Genomic DNA, 14,397 nt, shown 5'->3' with positions numbered 1-14,397 from the left:
TAGGCTAAATGTAGTCCCCAGTCCTATCTCTAGGCCTTGTGTGTAAGCTGTGGGCCACATTGTGTCGAATAGATCATCAAGGGGGCACAATATGCCCACCGAGGGACACATCTATTTAAAGTGGAACTACACTGTATCTGAGCACCACAAACCAAAAAACGCTATTTCATAAATTTTTAATACTCAAAGCAAATTCACCCATCCATCTATGTCTCCATGGTTTATTTTGCTGATAAATCATTTATAAAAACACCCCTAGCTTTTCTGGCTTTGGCCATCTTGAGTAAGGGCAGATGATTCATGTAGCAGTTACTTCCTGGAATCCACCTGCCCTTAGCCCAGGCTGGCAGGCAGGAGAGTGTGCTCATCTGAGAAAACCCCTTCTTCCTTCCTGAAGATTCCTGGGATGTATGACATTAAGTCCTGGCAACCGCATAGCATCCCCTGTCAGTCTGTTCCACCAGCAGCTCCCCCTGGATTACGTGATGGAGGCTTCCACAGCCTCTCCCTGACCAGCCAGCACCCCGAGTCAGTGAGCGGCTTGCTCGCAGCCTGTCAGCAGCTGCTTGGTAGCCAGTGCTTGTGGAGACATTCATCCATTCATCCTGTGGACAATCCATCTACTCTGGTGCTCGGATGTGACTCTGTTCAGGGCTCCATACAGGAGGACTTTAGACGCTTAAGTTTCATCTACACTTGTAAAATTATTGATTTTATTTCTTTCTATTAAATAAGCAAACATTATTTGCACCCTGAGCCTGTGCGCTCGTATCTCTCTTTATATTATGACATCATTTGCCTGGGCATGGAAAGCAGGAAGTAGCTAAAGAAATGTGAAAGAAGGTAGAAAACAAGTACATGTGATATACTTTCCTATCTATTACTAATGCCAGCAAAATAAGGATTAAAATTAGTCAATGTTGATTCAGAGAGTGCAGTTCCACTTTAAAGAGACACCATCGCCTTGCCCGTGCAGGAATGGTTAAAAGTGTCTTTGGAGAGGGCATCTATTGACCCACCATATATTTCCTCTACCTGCTATCCCTTGCTGTTTTTGCAGTCATCACAGAGATTGTCTGTTGGCGACCTGGGGAGTGGTGATATCAATTCACCAGTCATGTGACAGTGCTGGGCCAATGAGCTGTGAGCGGGATATTCTACTCTCTGCAGCTGACATACACATAGAGGTAGGGAGGCTCAATACATCATTCACCTAAAATAGGTAATATATACATGCAGCCAAGGCGGAGAATCTTCTTCCTCAGCTCAATCGACCAACAAAGAAAGCTGTTTTTTGTGTTTGGACGGAACACAAGCTCATCCCTACTGGTAACATATACTTGTAGATTGTAAAATGCATACTGGCAAAATTCCAGGTTCATACTTTTCTCTTTAAGGTGAACTCCAGGTAGATATAAACGACACAAATTATTGTAGTTCTGTTTTTTATAAAGCATCAATAAATGTACTTTACAAGTAGTGTGAGTACCTGAACTGGACTTGGTAATTTCCTGAACAGCAAAGATCAAACAGGAAGATGCAGCACAAGGAGGCAGTCTGGTGTGTTGCAGTGCAGGGAGCATGCTGATGGGAGGAAAGAGCAGAGTGATAGAGAGATTAACTCATCAGGCTTCTGCTTGTCTCTTTACTGTCCAGAGTAAGATCAGACCCCTGTCCCTTCCAGACAGGGCTGTGCTGTATGACAGAGCTGTCTAAAACTCTGGATAGGCAGAAATGTCTGATTCTGAAATGTGTCTTTTGCTTTTCTACAGATTCTGCTGCTCCTACCACAATCACAACAACTCCAACAACTACAAGAACCACTACTAAAACTACCTCCAGAACAACACCAACAACTACAATAACCAACCCTACAACTACAACCAGAATGACACCGACGACTACAATAACCACTACCACTACTACTGCTAATACTACTACACCCACTACTACAAGAACCAGGGTCATATACAAGAGTAAGGAAATGTTTTTTTTTATTAACTGATTTGGTAAGGAAATATTAGGCTCGGCAATGTTTCCTACATCAACTCACTATCCTGCACCAAAAACTGAAACATCAGACTTTGGCTTTTTAAAGTGTATGCGAGGCCAAAACATTTTTGGATAGAGCAGTGAATGGTTAAATCACATATAGGGTTATTTTTTGGTGCCCATGTACTGGGACATTGTTTTTCATTCCCTGTTCTGGAGACACAACAGAAAATTAGAGGAAGTCTCGCTAAAATGAAAAGAATCCCCTCCCTAGAGAGATGTCTTAGGAAAAGGTGTGCCCAGTGGAGAATATGTCCCCACTTCTTGCTGTGGTGACTATTTTAACATTTTGGATTTCCTATTACTTTCTCTCCCAGTGACAGTGGCCACCATGACAAATAGAAGGATGAATCTTACCACCAAGGACGCAAACCGCAATATAAAGCCGACAAAGGGCTTTATCTTACCTATTCTGTCCAAAAGGAAAAACATAAACTTTAGCCCAAGATGATAAGAAAAACAACAAATTGTAGTTTTGCAGCTAATCAGTCTTTAATATGGTGGCTGCATTTATTTTTTCTGGGCCTGTTTTATCTTTATTTTCACCTAGTGATCCTGCTAACAACTTAGGGTGACAACACTCACTTACTGTACTATATCTATTGTCATCCCAGGGCAGGAACTGTGCTAGGCCTACAGAACACCACCCCCTCGTCTTATCTTTAGTGCATAGGGAAAGAGAGTGTTTTATAGTTCACGGTGGAAGTCAGGACAGTACATAGCATTGTTTGAGATATATCATATCAGTTCTGTAAACATGAAGTTACAAGGACACAACATTACTAGATACTCTTTACGCCCTAGGCTGGGGTCACACTGTTGCAAATTGGATGGGGGTTTCCTGCATCCAATTGGCATAGCAGGAGATTTTGGCTGGCTCTCTATGGAGCCAGTTCACACATCTCCTCAGCGGCTCCGGTGCAAATTACACAGGAGCCCTTTGTGTCTTTTGATCCGTTTCAGGTCCCAATTCAGCCCAGAATTCGGGCTGAAATCAGACCTTAAACGGTGAATGGAGACGCACCGGACTCCTGCTGTGAGCCACTGCGATCTCTAGTGTGAACCCAGCCTTAAAGTGGTTGTAAAGGCAGGTTTTTATCTTAATAAATTCTCCTGCGGCTGTCAATCAAAGTAATTTAGCCAATCAGGGGAGAGAGGGAGTGAGGCTTAATGGAAGCTCTGTGTCTGAATGGACACAGGGAGCTGCAGCTCGGCTCGGGTGCCCCCATAGCAAGCTGCTGGCTGTAGGGGCACTCGATAGGAGGGAGGGAGCGAAGAGGGACCCAAGAAGAGGAGGATCCAGGCTGCTCTGTGTAAAACCAGCTGCCCAGAGGAGGTAAGTATGACATGTTTATTATTTAAAAAAAAAGAGACTTTACAATCACTTTAAAGTAGAAGTATAGGGAAAACTTTTTTTTTCATTTTGAATAGAGCAAGGGATGGTTATAACCCATTGGTTTATTTATTTTTTGACATTTGGAAAGCCACTTCTTGCATAGGTACTTTAGGGAGTTCTGACAGTACTAGGAGTTCTTTACTGCAACTACAAAGATGTGATATGCTACTTCAGTGTGTCTGCTATCCAGCAGCATCCTTGTTTTATAGGCTTCTACTATAGTGCAGGTATAATGTTTTGATAAAAGCCTGCTGGTAAATAATATATACCAAATCTATAAAGCTATGCCATGGCAGTTGAATATAGAGCCAAATACATGTACAGCTGTTATAATGAGATGTTTTGTATCTCTTCCAGATTGTGGTGGTGTGCTGACAGCCCCAGAGGGAGTTATCTATTCACCCAACTTTCCAAACAATTACCCTGATAATGTCTACTGTGAATGGAACATCACCACCACCTCTAGGGTAAGGATGTGCAATATATCCAAATAATGTATAGATCGATCTATCTCTTTAAGGGAGTCATTTAGCAGAAATGTATGTCACAATGAAATAGCTGATTTTTCCATTGGCAAAAGAATAAGTAGGGGGCATTTCCTGAGCTGCTGAAAGAAAAAAAAATAAGAAAAAGACTTTTTGCCCGTGCTATGGCCGAAAGACGGCTACAGCGTGGGCATAGCTTGCCAGGAGGGTGTCCATGGATGTCCTCCCGTGATCACGCTGCCCACACGCACACGCTCTGGGATCGCTGAATCCTTTGGATTCTGCTGTTCACAGATTGGGGAAAAGGGCCAATCACAGCAGCCCTTTACCATGTGATCAGCTGTCTGCCAATGACAACTGATCACAGGATTTAAACACAAGTCGGTTAAGCCAGAGAGAAGAAAGCCGATAACCAGCTTATGTTAAAGGTACATCGGCCCTGATAATCAGGGCACTGATTATTAGTGTCCTTATTATCAGTGCAGTCCCACCAGTGTTGCTAATCAGTGACCACTAGTGCTGCCAATCAGTGCCCATCAGTGCTGCCAATCAGTACCCATCAGTGCCTCCTCATCAGTGTCACCTACCAGTGCCGCTTATCAGTGCCCATCAGTGCCGCCTATCAGTGCCCATCAATGTCACCTATCAGTGCCCACCAGTGCTGCCTAGCAGTGCCACCTCTCAGTGCCCATCAGTGCCGCTGCCTATCTGTGCCCATCAGTGGTGCCTATCAGTGCCCATCAATGCTGCCTATCAGTACATCCTCATTAGTGCCCACCAGTGCTGACTCATCAGTGCCCATCAGTGCAGCCTATCAGTGCAGCCTCTTCTACACACATTAGTGAAGGAGAAAAATGATGTGTTTGCAAAATTGTATAACAAACTGGGAAAACGTTTTTTTTAAACATTTTTGATCTTTTTTGTTTGTTTAGCAAAAAATAAAAAACCCAGTGGTGATTAAACACTATCAAAAGAAAGCTCTGTTTGTGGGGAAAAATTGCTAAAAGTTTCATATGGGTACAGTGTTGATGACCATACAAAATTGTGACAGTGCTGAAAGCTTAAAATTGGCCTGGGCAGGAAGGGGGTAGAAGTTCCCAGTTGGCAAGTGGTTATTGTTGGTAATATATTCAGGTAATATGGGCAAGGCATTACAGCCAATAGAGTTTATTTTTTTATATTTTAAAGTTGCACTTCTGTTTTAAAGATCAATATTTTTGTTTGTTTATGAAACTTGGTTTATTTATAAAGACGTTATATATCACAATGGCTAAATCTGTGTCTGTAGTGCATGTTCAAACCTTAATACCATAAATAATAACATGTTATTAGATTTTTACTCCATGAGTATATAATGAGTTTGCCAATTCTTGGGAAATGCTTAAAGTGATTGTAAAGTCTTGTTTTTTAAAAAAAAAAAATAACAAACAGTAGGTTTGCACAGCCCTGATCCTCATCTTCTTGGGTCCCAAACCGGCGCTCCTAGCCCCTCCCTCCTGTCAAGTGCCCCACAGCAAGCTGCTTGCTATGGGGGCACGTGATCTGAGCTGCAGCTCCGTGTGTCCATTCAGACACAGAGCTGCCGTTCGGCCCCGCCCCCTCTCTCCCCTGATTGGCAAAATTACTTTAATAGACAGCTGCGGGAGCAAATGGCACCGCTGATGTGTCTTAGCCAATCTTGAGGGGGAATCCTGGACTGCCGAGGGATTTGTGGACATCGCTGGACAGAGAGGGGGCTCAGGAAAGTATTAGGGGGTGCTGGGTCGGCTTCTACACACAGAAGGTTTTTTATTTTAATGCATAGAATGCATTAAGATAAAAAAACACCTGCCTTTAAAACCACTTTAAATAATGCATTACAATTTAACTAAACCCATTAGATTTTAGTCGACTAAAATTTACTGGAGATTTTGGTTGACTAAAATACGACTAAAACAATTCAGATGCCTAAAATATGACTCAAATCAAAATGGCATTTTAGCTCTCATTCACATTGAATGCTGCTTTGGAATCGTGCAACTTCACTTGAAATCAGCGATTTCAAAGCCGAATGTCGGTGCAACTTTACTGACATCTGTGGGACTGCATGCACAAATGTCTGTGCAAGTTACACCTGAAATTGCCAAAAGTAGTGCAGGAAATACTTTTTTAAATCAGTGCGGCACCACAAAATCGGCTTTGCAGCGATTTGAACAGCTCCATTGCCAATGATAGGATGCAACTTGTCATGAGACTTAACCTGTCAAATTGCATGACAAGTCTCACAGGTGTGAACGGGAGGCTTTGTCAAAAGGCTAAAATACGGCTAAAACTAAAATGGCATTTTAGTCAAAAGACTATGACTAAAACGAATTTGAAATTTGATGTCACAATTAACACTGTAGCGTAGTTTAGTTTAATTGAATTAGTTCTCTTTGTATTTGGTTTTTTTTGCGTGTATTTGATTGCTACTGGAGTACCAACGTTATACATTTTTTAAATGACTTTTTTTTGCTATATTTTTCTCTTTCTGTGGAAAAAAATATTTTTCTTCTGAGCACTCCCCTCTCTTTTCTTCTATCTCATCATACAAGATACCTAACATATGAAATGTACATCTGTTTCATTCCAGATTAAACTCACCCCCACAAATTTTGACATGGAAGGCTACATGTACTTGTGTGTCTTTGACTGGATTTGGGTCTACGGTGGAAGTTTCCCGCGACAATGGTGTGGACAGATGTTACCAGATCCCATTATATCTACCGGGAACTTCATGCGGATTGTTTTCAGGTCTGATTCAGGTCTCAATAGGAGAGGATTCAGGCTCATATATCAACCAGGTAAGCTCAGTCCCCATTTTCTGTTCTCATTTTTATCAGTTTAGGTCTTTGCCTAAAGCAGCCTATTTCATTGTTCTCTGTTGTCCCAGTTTTGGTACAATAATCCCAGCTTCAATAGTCATGTTTTAAGCCATGATTCAAGGACAAGGCATAAAATGTTTGCCAAGCCAACCCTTTTTTTTCTTAGCTTTGGATAGAGTGAGAAAAGAATCAATCTCCTTTAGGCTTTTATTGCTCCCTGGCTCTCCCTCATTTCCTGCCTTGCTGACAATTTCTTACCAAACCAAACTATTTCCTCTGAACTTGAAGCCTCAACCCCAATACTGGTCCTAAGCTTACTTCGAAAATATTCTAATTGTAGTTCCTAAACTCATTTCTATGCAACGCATATAAAACCTAATTACAACTGTTGGACAAATGATGTGAACTAAATCTTTAAGGGGGCACCTTACAGTATTCCCCACTGAGGTTCACACCTACATTTAAGGGTGATACTGGGGTAGATTTACTAAAACAGTAGAGTGCAAAATCTGGAGCAGCTGTGCGTGGTAGCCAATCAGCTTCACACTTCAGCTTGTTCAATTAAGCTTTGACACACAAAACTGGAATCTGGAAGGTTTCTATGCAGAGCTGAACCAGATTTTGCACTCTCCGGTCTTGGTAAATCAACCCTACTGTCACCTTGACCATGCAGGATAGGGTAGCAGTGTCTATGCAAAGGACATACTTTAAAGCTAATTTGGCTGTACTTTTCCTGTGGATCTCAGGAGTGCAGTTAGTTCTGCACTCCTGTGACCCATTTTCAGCAGCCAGAAAGCTGAAGCCCCCTGTCGGCTGAGGTCACAGAGCCGGTCCAGGCTCGGGAAGGATTGCGACCATATGGTCAGGATCTGCCCACCTGCCTGGACTGGCACCTGGCTCAGCCTCTCAGTGAGCCACTGAGAGCCTGAGCCAGCCCCTCCCACCCCCTCCACAGCCCAGAGCTCTAGTGAGCATGGAGGGGGGGCAGAACAGAGAGCCGATAGTCACCAGCCTTCAGTTCAAGGAGCTGTGAGAACCAAGCAATCAGCGGCGTTTGATAGCTTGGTTCTCAGTCTAAGAGCCGGTGGGAGACAGTTGCGGCACTGGACCGATGCTGCATCCACCTAGGTAAGTATGATTAACAATAAAATAATATTTCCCATACTTCTATTTTAACGAATTTATACTAACATTACCTGTGCCCTCCTGCAGCTCCATGCTATTTTGGCGACGTAGGTTAGCAGTGGCACTACTACTCTGGTCAAGTGACAGACAATGTATGGGCTTAGCAATTGGCTGTTAGACCCGAGGATTATTACAGAGGAGTTTATTCATAACTAGAAATGATGGGTATGTTCCCATGTGGAGCAGGAATGAGTTGTGAAGGACTGCAGGTGAGTATATGGGGGTTGTTAGGATGCCCATTCCAAAGACACTATCACTTTGCCCTGTGTGGGTAACAGGACAGGGTGTATTTGCAAAAAAAAAAAAAATATATATATATATATATATATATATATATATATAGCCATTTGGTAATTAACATTCTATTAATAACTACAACATTTTAGCCAAGAGAAAGAGTTAATTAACCATTTCCTGAAGTATTGAGCTACAAACTTACATAGGGAAATTAAGTCTTTATAAAATAGGGAACAGCCAGGGCCTAATTCAGTTTAAATTCTTCACCCATCGAGGGCCTAAGAAAGATGCAAACGGGCTGCATGTGATCCACAAAACACCGGTTCCACAGGGCTGCCCCAGACCCAACCTATAAAATCTGAAAAAGAAAACCTTTGTCATGTCAATGAACAGTAGGTGCCATTCTGATTGTCTCTTGTACGTATCCCTTTGACCACAATTGTTCGGTGGTAGTTGACTCGGCTGACACAAGAGTGTAGAGGACAGCAGATATAAAAGGGTTTATCTGCAACACAGAATTATTGTAGAGGTAAACTACAATTGAATGCCATTTAGTGTGCTAAAGCACTGTGTATCATATCCCCATCATCAGAAGCCTTTGTGGCAAGATGTACAATGCAGGAACACAATTTGGAGAAAGGTACAGAACATTGTTACCTTATAACAAAAAGTGCCTGAAGAAGGACTTTCATGGCGGGATCACCAGGTTTTAATGAAATATGTTGTTTTAAAAATAGTAAAGATCCCTTGGAAATTCCATTAACATTATATGATTTTATGAGATTTAAGTGATTAAGTTTACATCTACTTTAAACAAACCCTTCCTCTTGCAGTATAAAGCATGAAAAGATCTGTGAAATCTGGCATAGAAAGAACTTCTTAAAAACCTCAAGACCCTCAAGACAGACGGATTTCAAGAAATACGAATTTAATTTCAATAATGTGGTATTTTTTACAGTATCGTGTGTTGTTATTTTTTATGATTTTTTTTTTTAAACTGTGTTTTTTTTTATCTTTGAATTAAACAAGTATTTGTATAAATATAACTGAATTGATTCATTAATCAGCTAAATCATCAAATAGTCCAAATTTGTACTATTATTTGTTTAAAATCTATCCAAAGACATCATTTTTTTTTTAGATTTCTAGTGGCGAGGTGTTAGAACCCTTGTCAAGTCTTTATTGCTGTCTATGCCTTGTAAAGTAATGAAAGCGAGGGTAAATATACATTTTTGAGTTGCCGCCAGTACTAGAAATAGAAGGTTATTCTTCACATTGGAATAATATTACTTTCGGTTGAGTCAACATGACAGTAAGTCTGGTCATACATTATACAAACTTCTTTTGCAATTTTCATTTAGATTTACCAAAACCATATATTATGAGGTCACACCTAAACACATTTGAATTGTATGCAGACAGGTAAGCCCTTGTACTACATAGTTAAAGCAGTTTTATACACGGAAAAATAAAAAAAAAATAAAAAAAATCTGTAAGACAAAGGCATAACGAGCTAGTATGCACCGTATATTGAAATGAAATACTTACCTTAGAACGAAGAGCCGGCATTGCCTCCTAGTCACCGCTAAGGGAGCTGCCATGTTTCCCTCTGCATTTCTTCCGGGTTCGCGGCTCCGGCGCTGTGAATGGCCAAAGCTGCGATAAACGTCACACCCGCGCATGCCCGCGGGAGCCCTCTTTCCAGCAAGGAACTCTGATTTTCTGGCAGCATCTGCCGGACCTTCAGAGCGCATGTACCGCTGATGTCAGCGGCTGCATGCAAGGTGAATATCTCCTAAACCGTATAGATTTAGGAGATATTTATTTTACCTACCTGTAAGACTTATTTTAGGTTTATCTGTAGGTAAAAATGTGAAAGTGGGGTATACAACCGCTTTAAATTTAAATCTAAAGGAAATTGAATAAGAAAATTGTTTAATGTATGGCCAGCTTAAGTGAAGGTAAATCCCCACAATGAGACACAGATGGCAAAATAAGTATTTTAATCCAGCCGCTGCTCTATCCAAAAAAAATTGACTTTAGTTTTATTTTAATGAGTGTGGTTGAGGCAGACTGAGGGCATAGGAAGTCTCATTTGTGATCTAGGAAGTATGTATCACCTCATCTGAACCATATGCATCAATCCAGGTAGACCATTATTTATCGAACGTCTTTTGACAGTTTCTACTCTTATAGGTTAACCTGTACAATGGTAAAACTGCATTCACCAAAGATTTCCAACTATTCAGCGTATGTGAAGTGGGCTGCTTCCATCTCAGAAGGAGCTCCCTGTGTGCATAATAAAGTGCAAAAAACAAGAATAACTTTATATAGCTAGTAGCTTCAATATCTTCCATAATTCCCAACAACACCATTCGTGGGTCTATGGTCTAAAATCAAAAAAATCGCACCCCCGGCCCTTTTATCTCAAAAATGGTCCAAAAGGAACAAAATAGCACTACAGGCCCTTTTAGCCCGAATGCGGTCCAAAATAACCAAAATCGCACCCCTGACCCTTTTAGCCTGAAAACGGTCCAAAATGACCAAAATCGCACCCCCCGGCTACTCTTTTTTAAAAGTGTTCCAAAATCGCACCCCGGCCCATTTAACTTGAAAATGGTCCTAAATGACCAAAAATCGCACCCCGGCCCTTTTAGCCTGAAAGCGGTCCAAAACAACCAGAATCGCACCCCTGGCCTGTTTAGCCTGAAAGTGGTCCAAAATAACCAAAATCGCACCCCCCGGCCCCTTTATCTTGAAAATGGTCCAAAATGAAAAAAATTGCTTCCCCGGCCTTTTTAGCCTGAAAGCGGTCCAAAATGACCAAATTCACCCCCCGCCCCTTTTAGCCCGAAAAAAGTCCAAAATGTCCAAAGTCGCACCCCAGGCTCTTTTAGCTCAAAATTGGTCCAAAATGATCAAAATCACACTCCCGGCCCTTTTAGCCCGGAAATGATCCAAAATCGCACCCCCCGGCCCATTTAACTTGAAAGTGGTCCTAAATTACCAAAATCGCACCCTGACCCTTCTACCCTGAAAGCAGTCCAAAAATACCAAAATCACACCCCCGGCCCTTTTAGCCCGAAAGAAGTGCAAAATGTACAAAATTGCACTGCCGGCCCTTTTAGCCTGAAATTGGTCCAAAATGACCAAAATCGCCCTGCTGGGCCCTTTTAACTTGAAAATGGTCCAAAATTACCAAAATTGCACTGCTGGCCCTTTTATCCCAAAATTGGTCCTAAATGACAAAAACCGCACCCCTGACCTGAAAGCGGTCCAAAATGACCAAAATTGCACGCCCGGCCCCTTTATTTCGAAAATAGTCCAAAATCGCACACTCAGCCCTTTTAGCCCGAAAGAAGTGCAAAATGTCCAAAATCGCACCCCAGGCTCTTTTAGCCCGAAATTGGTCCAAAATGATAAAAATCGCACTCCTGGACCTTTTAGCCCAAAAATGGTCCAAAATGACCAAAATCGCACTGCCAGCCCATTTAGTCCGAAATGGGTCAAAAATTACAAAAATCATACTCCCGGCCCATTTAGCTTAAAATTGGTCCAAAATGACCAAAATCGCACTCCCAGCCCTTTTAACTCAAAAATGGTACAAAATTACCAAAATCCCACTGCCGGCCCTTTTAGCCCAAAATTGGTCCTAAATGACCAAAATTGCACTGCTGGCACTTTTAGCATGGAAATGGTCCAAAATCGCACCCCGGCCCTTTCAACTCAAAAATGTTCCAAAATGATCAAAATTGCACTGCTGGCCCTTTTAGCCCGAAATTGGTCCCAAATGACCAAAATCGCACCCCTGACCTGAAAGCTTGCCAAAATGACCAAAATCGCATGCCCGGCCCCTTTATCTCGAAAATGGTCCAAAATGACCAAAATCGCACACTCTGCCCTTTTAGCCCGAAAGCGGTCCAAAATGACCAAAATCGCACCCCAGGCTCTTTTAGCCCGAAATTGGTACAAACTTACCAAAATCGCACTGCTGGCCATTTTACCTGAAAATGGTCCAATATGACCAAAAAATGGCAACCTGGCCCTTTTAGCCAGAAATTGGTCCAAAGTGACCAAAATTGCACCGCCGCCCCTTTTAACTCGAAAATGGTCCAAAGTTACCAAAATCGCAGTGCCGGCCCTTTTAGCCCAAAAATAATCCAATATTACCAAAATCGCACTGCCGACCCTTTTAGCCCGAAATTTGTCCAAAATGACCAAAATCACACCCCCGGCCATTTTAGCCTGAAAATGGTCCAAAATGACCAAAAATGGCACCCCCGCCCTTTTAGCCAGAAATTGGTCCAAAGTGACCAAAATCGCACCGCCGGCCCTTTTAACTCGAAAATGGACCAAAATTACCAAAATCGAGCTGCCGGCCCTTTTATCCCGAAATTGGTCCAAAATTACCAAAATCGCACTGCCGACCCTTTTAGCCTGGAAAGGGTCCAAAATCGCACCCTTGGCCCATTTAACTAAAAAATGGTCCTAAATAACCAAAATCGCACCTCCGGCCCTTTTAGCTTGAAAGCAGTCCAAAATGACCAAAATTGCATGCCCGGCCCCTTTATCTCAAAAATGGTCCAAAATGACAAAAATCGCACCTCCGGCCCTTTTAGCATGAAAGCAGTTCAAAATGACCAAAATTGCATGCCAGGCCCCTTTATCTCAAAAATGGTCCAAAATAACCAAAATCGCACCCCACGGCCCCTTTATCTCGAAAATAGTCCAAAATTACATAAATTGCAACCCCGGCCCTTTTAGCCAGAAAGCGGTCCAAAATGACCAAAATCACTCCCCGGCCCTTTTAGCCCGAAAGAAGTCCAAAATGTCCAAAATCGCACCCCAGGCTCTTTTAGCCCGAAATTGGTCCAAAATTATCAAAATCGCACTCCCGAGCCTTTTAACTCAAAAATGTTCCAAAATTATCAAAATTGCACTGCTGGCCCTTTTAGCCCGAAATTGGTCCCAAATGACAAAAACCGCACCCCTGACCTGAAAGCTTGCCAAAATGACCAAAATCGCACGCCCGGCCCCTTTATCTCGAAAATGGTCCAAAATGACCAAAATCGCACACTCTGCTCTTTTAGCCCGAAAGCGGTCCAAAATGACCAAAATCGCACCCCAAGCTCTTTTAGCCCGAAATTAGTACAAAATTACCAAAATCGCACTGCTGGCCATTTTACCCGAAAATGGTCCAATATGACCAAAAATGGCACCCCAGCCTTTTTTAACTCGAAAATGGTCCAAAGTTACCAAAATCGCAGTGCCGACCCTTTTAGCCCAAAAATAGTCCAAAATTACCAAAATTGCACTGCCGGCCCTTTTAGCCCGAAATTTGTCCAAAATTACCAAAATCACATCCCCGGCCATTTTAGCCCAAAAATGGTCCAAAATGACCAAAAATGGCACCCCCGCCCTTTTAGCCAGAAATTGGTTCAAAGTGACCAAAATCGCACCGCCAGCCCTTTTAACTCGAAAATGGACCAAAATGACCAAAATCTAACTGCCGCCCTTTTAGCCCGACATTGGTCCAAAATGACCAAAATCGCACTGCCGACCCTTTTAGCCCGGAAAGGGTCCAAAATCGCAAACTTGGCCCATTTAACTCAAAAATGGTCCTAAATAACCAAAATCGGCCCTTTTAGCCTGAAAGCAGTCCAAAATGACCAAAATTGCACGCCTGGCCCCTTTATCTCAAAAATGGTCCAAAATGATAAAAATCACACCCCTGGCCCTTTTAGCCTGAATGTGGTCCAAAATGACCAAAATTGCACCCCCCCGGCCCATTTAACTTGAAAATGGTCCTAAATGACCAAAAGCACAGCCCAGGGTCTTTTAGCCCGAAATTGGTCCAAAATGACCAAAATCGCACTGCCGGCCCTTTTAGCCGAAATGGGTCCAAAATTACCAAAATCACACTGCCAGTCCTTTTAACTCCAAAATGGTCCAAAATGACCAAAATCACACTGCCGGTCCTTTTAGCCGGAATATGGTGCAAAATTACCAAAATCGCACCCCCAGCCATTATAGCCCCCAAAATGGTCCAAAATTACCAAAAATCGCACCCCCGGCCCTTTTAGCCCGAAAATGGTCCAAAATGACCAAAATCACACTGCCCACCCTTTTAACTTGCAAATGGTCCAAAATTACCAAACTCACACTCCCAGCCCTTATAGCCCAAAAATGGTCCAAAATT

At 42.4% G+C, this 14,397-nt stretch overlaps 1 protein-coding gene across 1 annotated transcript; it reads left to right on the top strand.

Annotated features, from left to right (window-relative positions):
* Nucleotides 1-1,821: 1,821 nt before the first annotated feature.
* LOC141147660 (tumor necrosis factor-inducible gene 6 protein-like) lies at nt 1,822-9,109 on the top strand. Its single transcript, XM_073634882.1, has 4 exons — nt 1,822-1,976; nt 3,806-3,915; nt 6,545-6,755; nt 9,032-9,109. Exons 1-4 carry the CDS (start codon nt 1,889-1,891, stop codon nt 9,034-9,036), a joined length of 414 nt encoding a protein of 137 aa, XP_073490983.1. The 5' UTR covers nt 1,822-1,888; the 3' UTR covers nt 9,037-9,109.
* The last annotated feature ends 5,288 nt before the right edge of the window (nt 9,110-14,397 follow it).

The sequence above is a fragment of the Aquarana catesbeiana genome, linkage group LG06 (assembly GCF_042186555.1).
Source record: "Aquarana catesbeiana isolate 2022-GZ linkage group LG06, ASM4218655v1, whole genome shotgun sequence".
Taxonomy (NCBI): Eukaryota; Metazoa; Chordata; class Amphibia; order Anura; family Ranidae; genus Aquarana; species Aquarana catesbeiana.
This window is presented reverse-complemented; position numbering and strand designations above follow the sequence as displayed.

Excerpts from the sequence above, each read along its gene's own strand:
- LOC141147660 (XM_073634882.1), top strand. The coding sequence starts at position 1,889 with ATGACACCGACGACTACAATAACCACTACCACTACTACTGCTAATACT. Across the intron at positions 1,977-3,805 it reads AACCAGGGTCATATACAAGA|ATTGTGGTGGTGTGCTGACA; the intron begins GTAAGGAAATGT and ends TATCTCTTCCAG. Across the intron at positions 3,916-6,544 it reads ACATCACCACCACCTCTAGG|ATTAAACTCACCCCCACAAA; the intron begins GTAAGGATGTGC and ends GTTTCATTCCAG.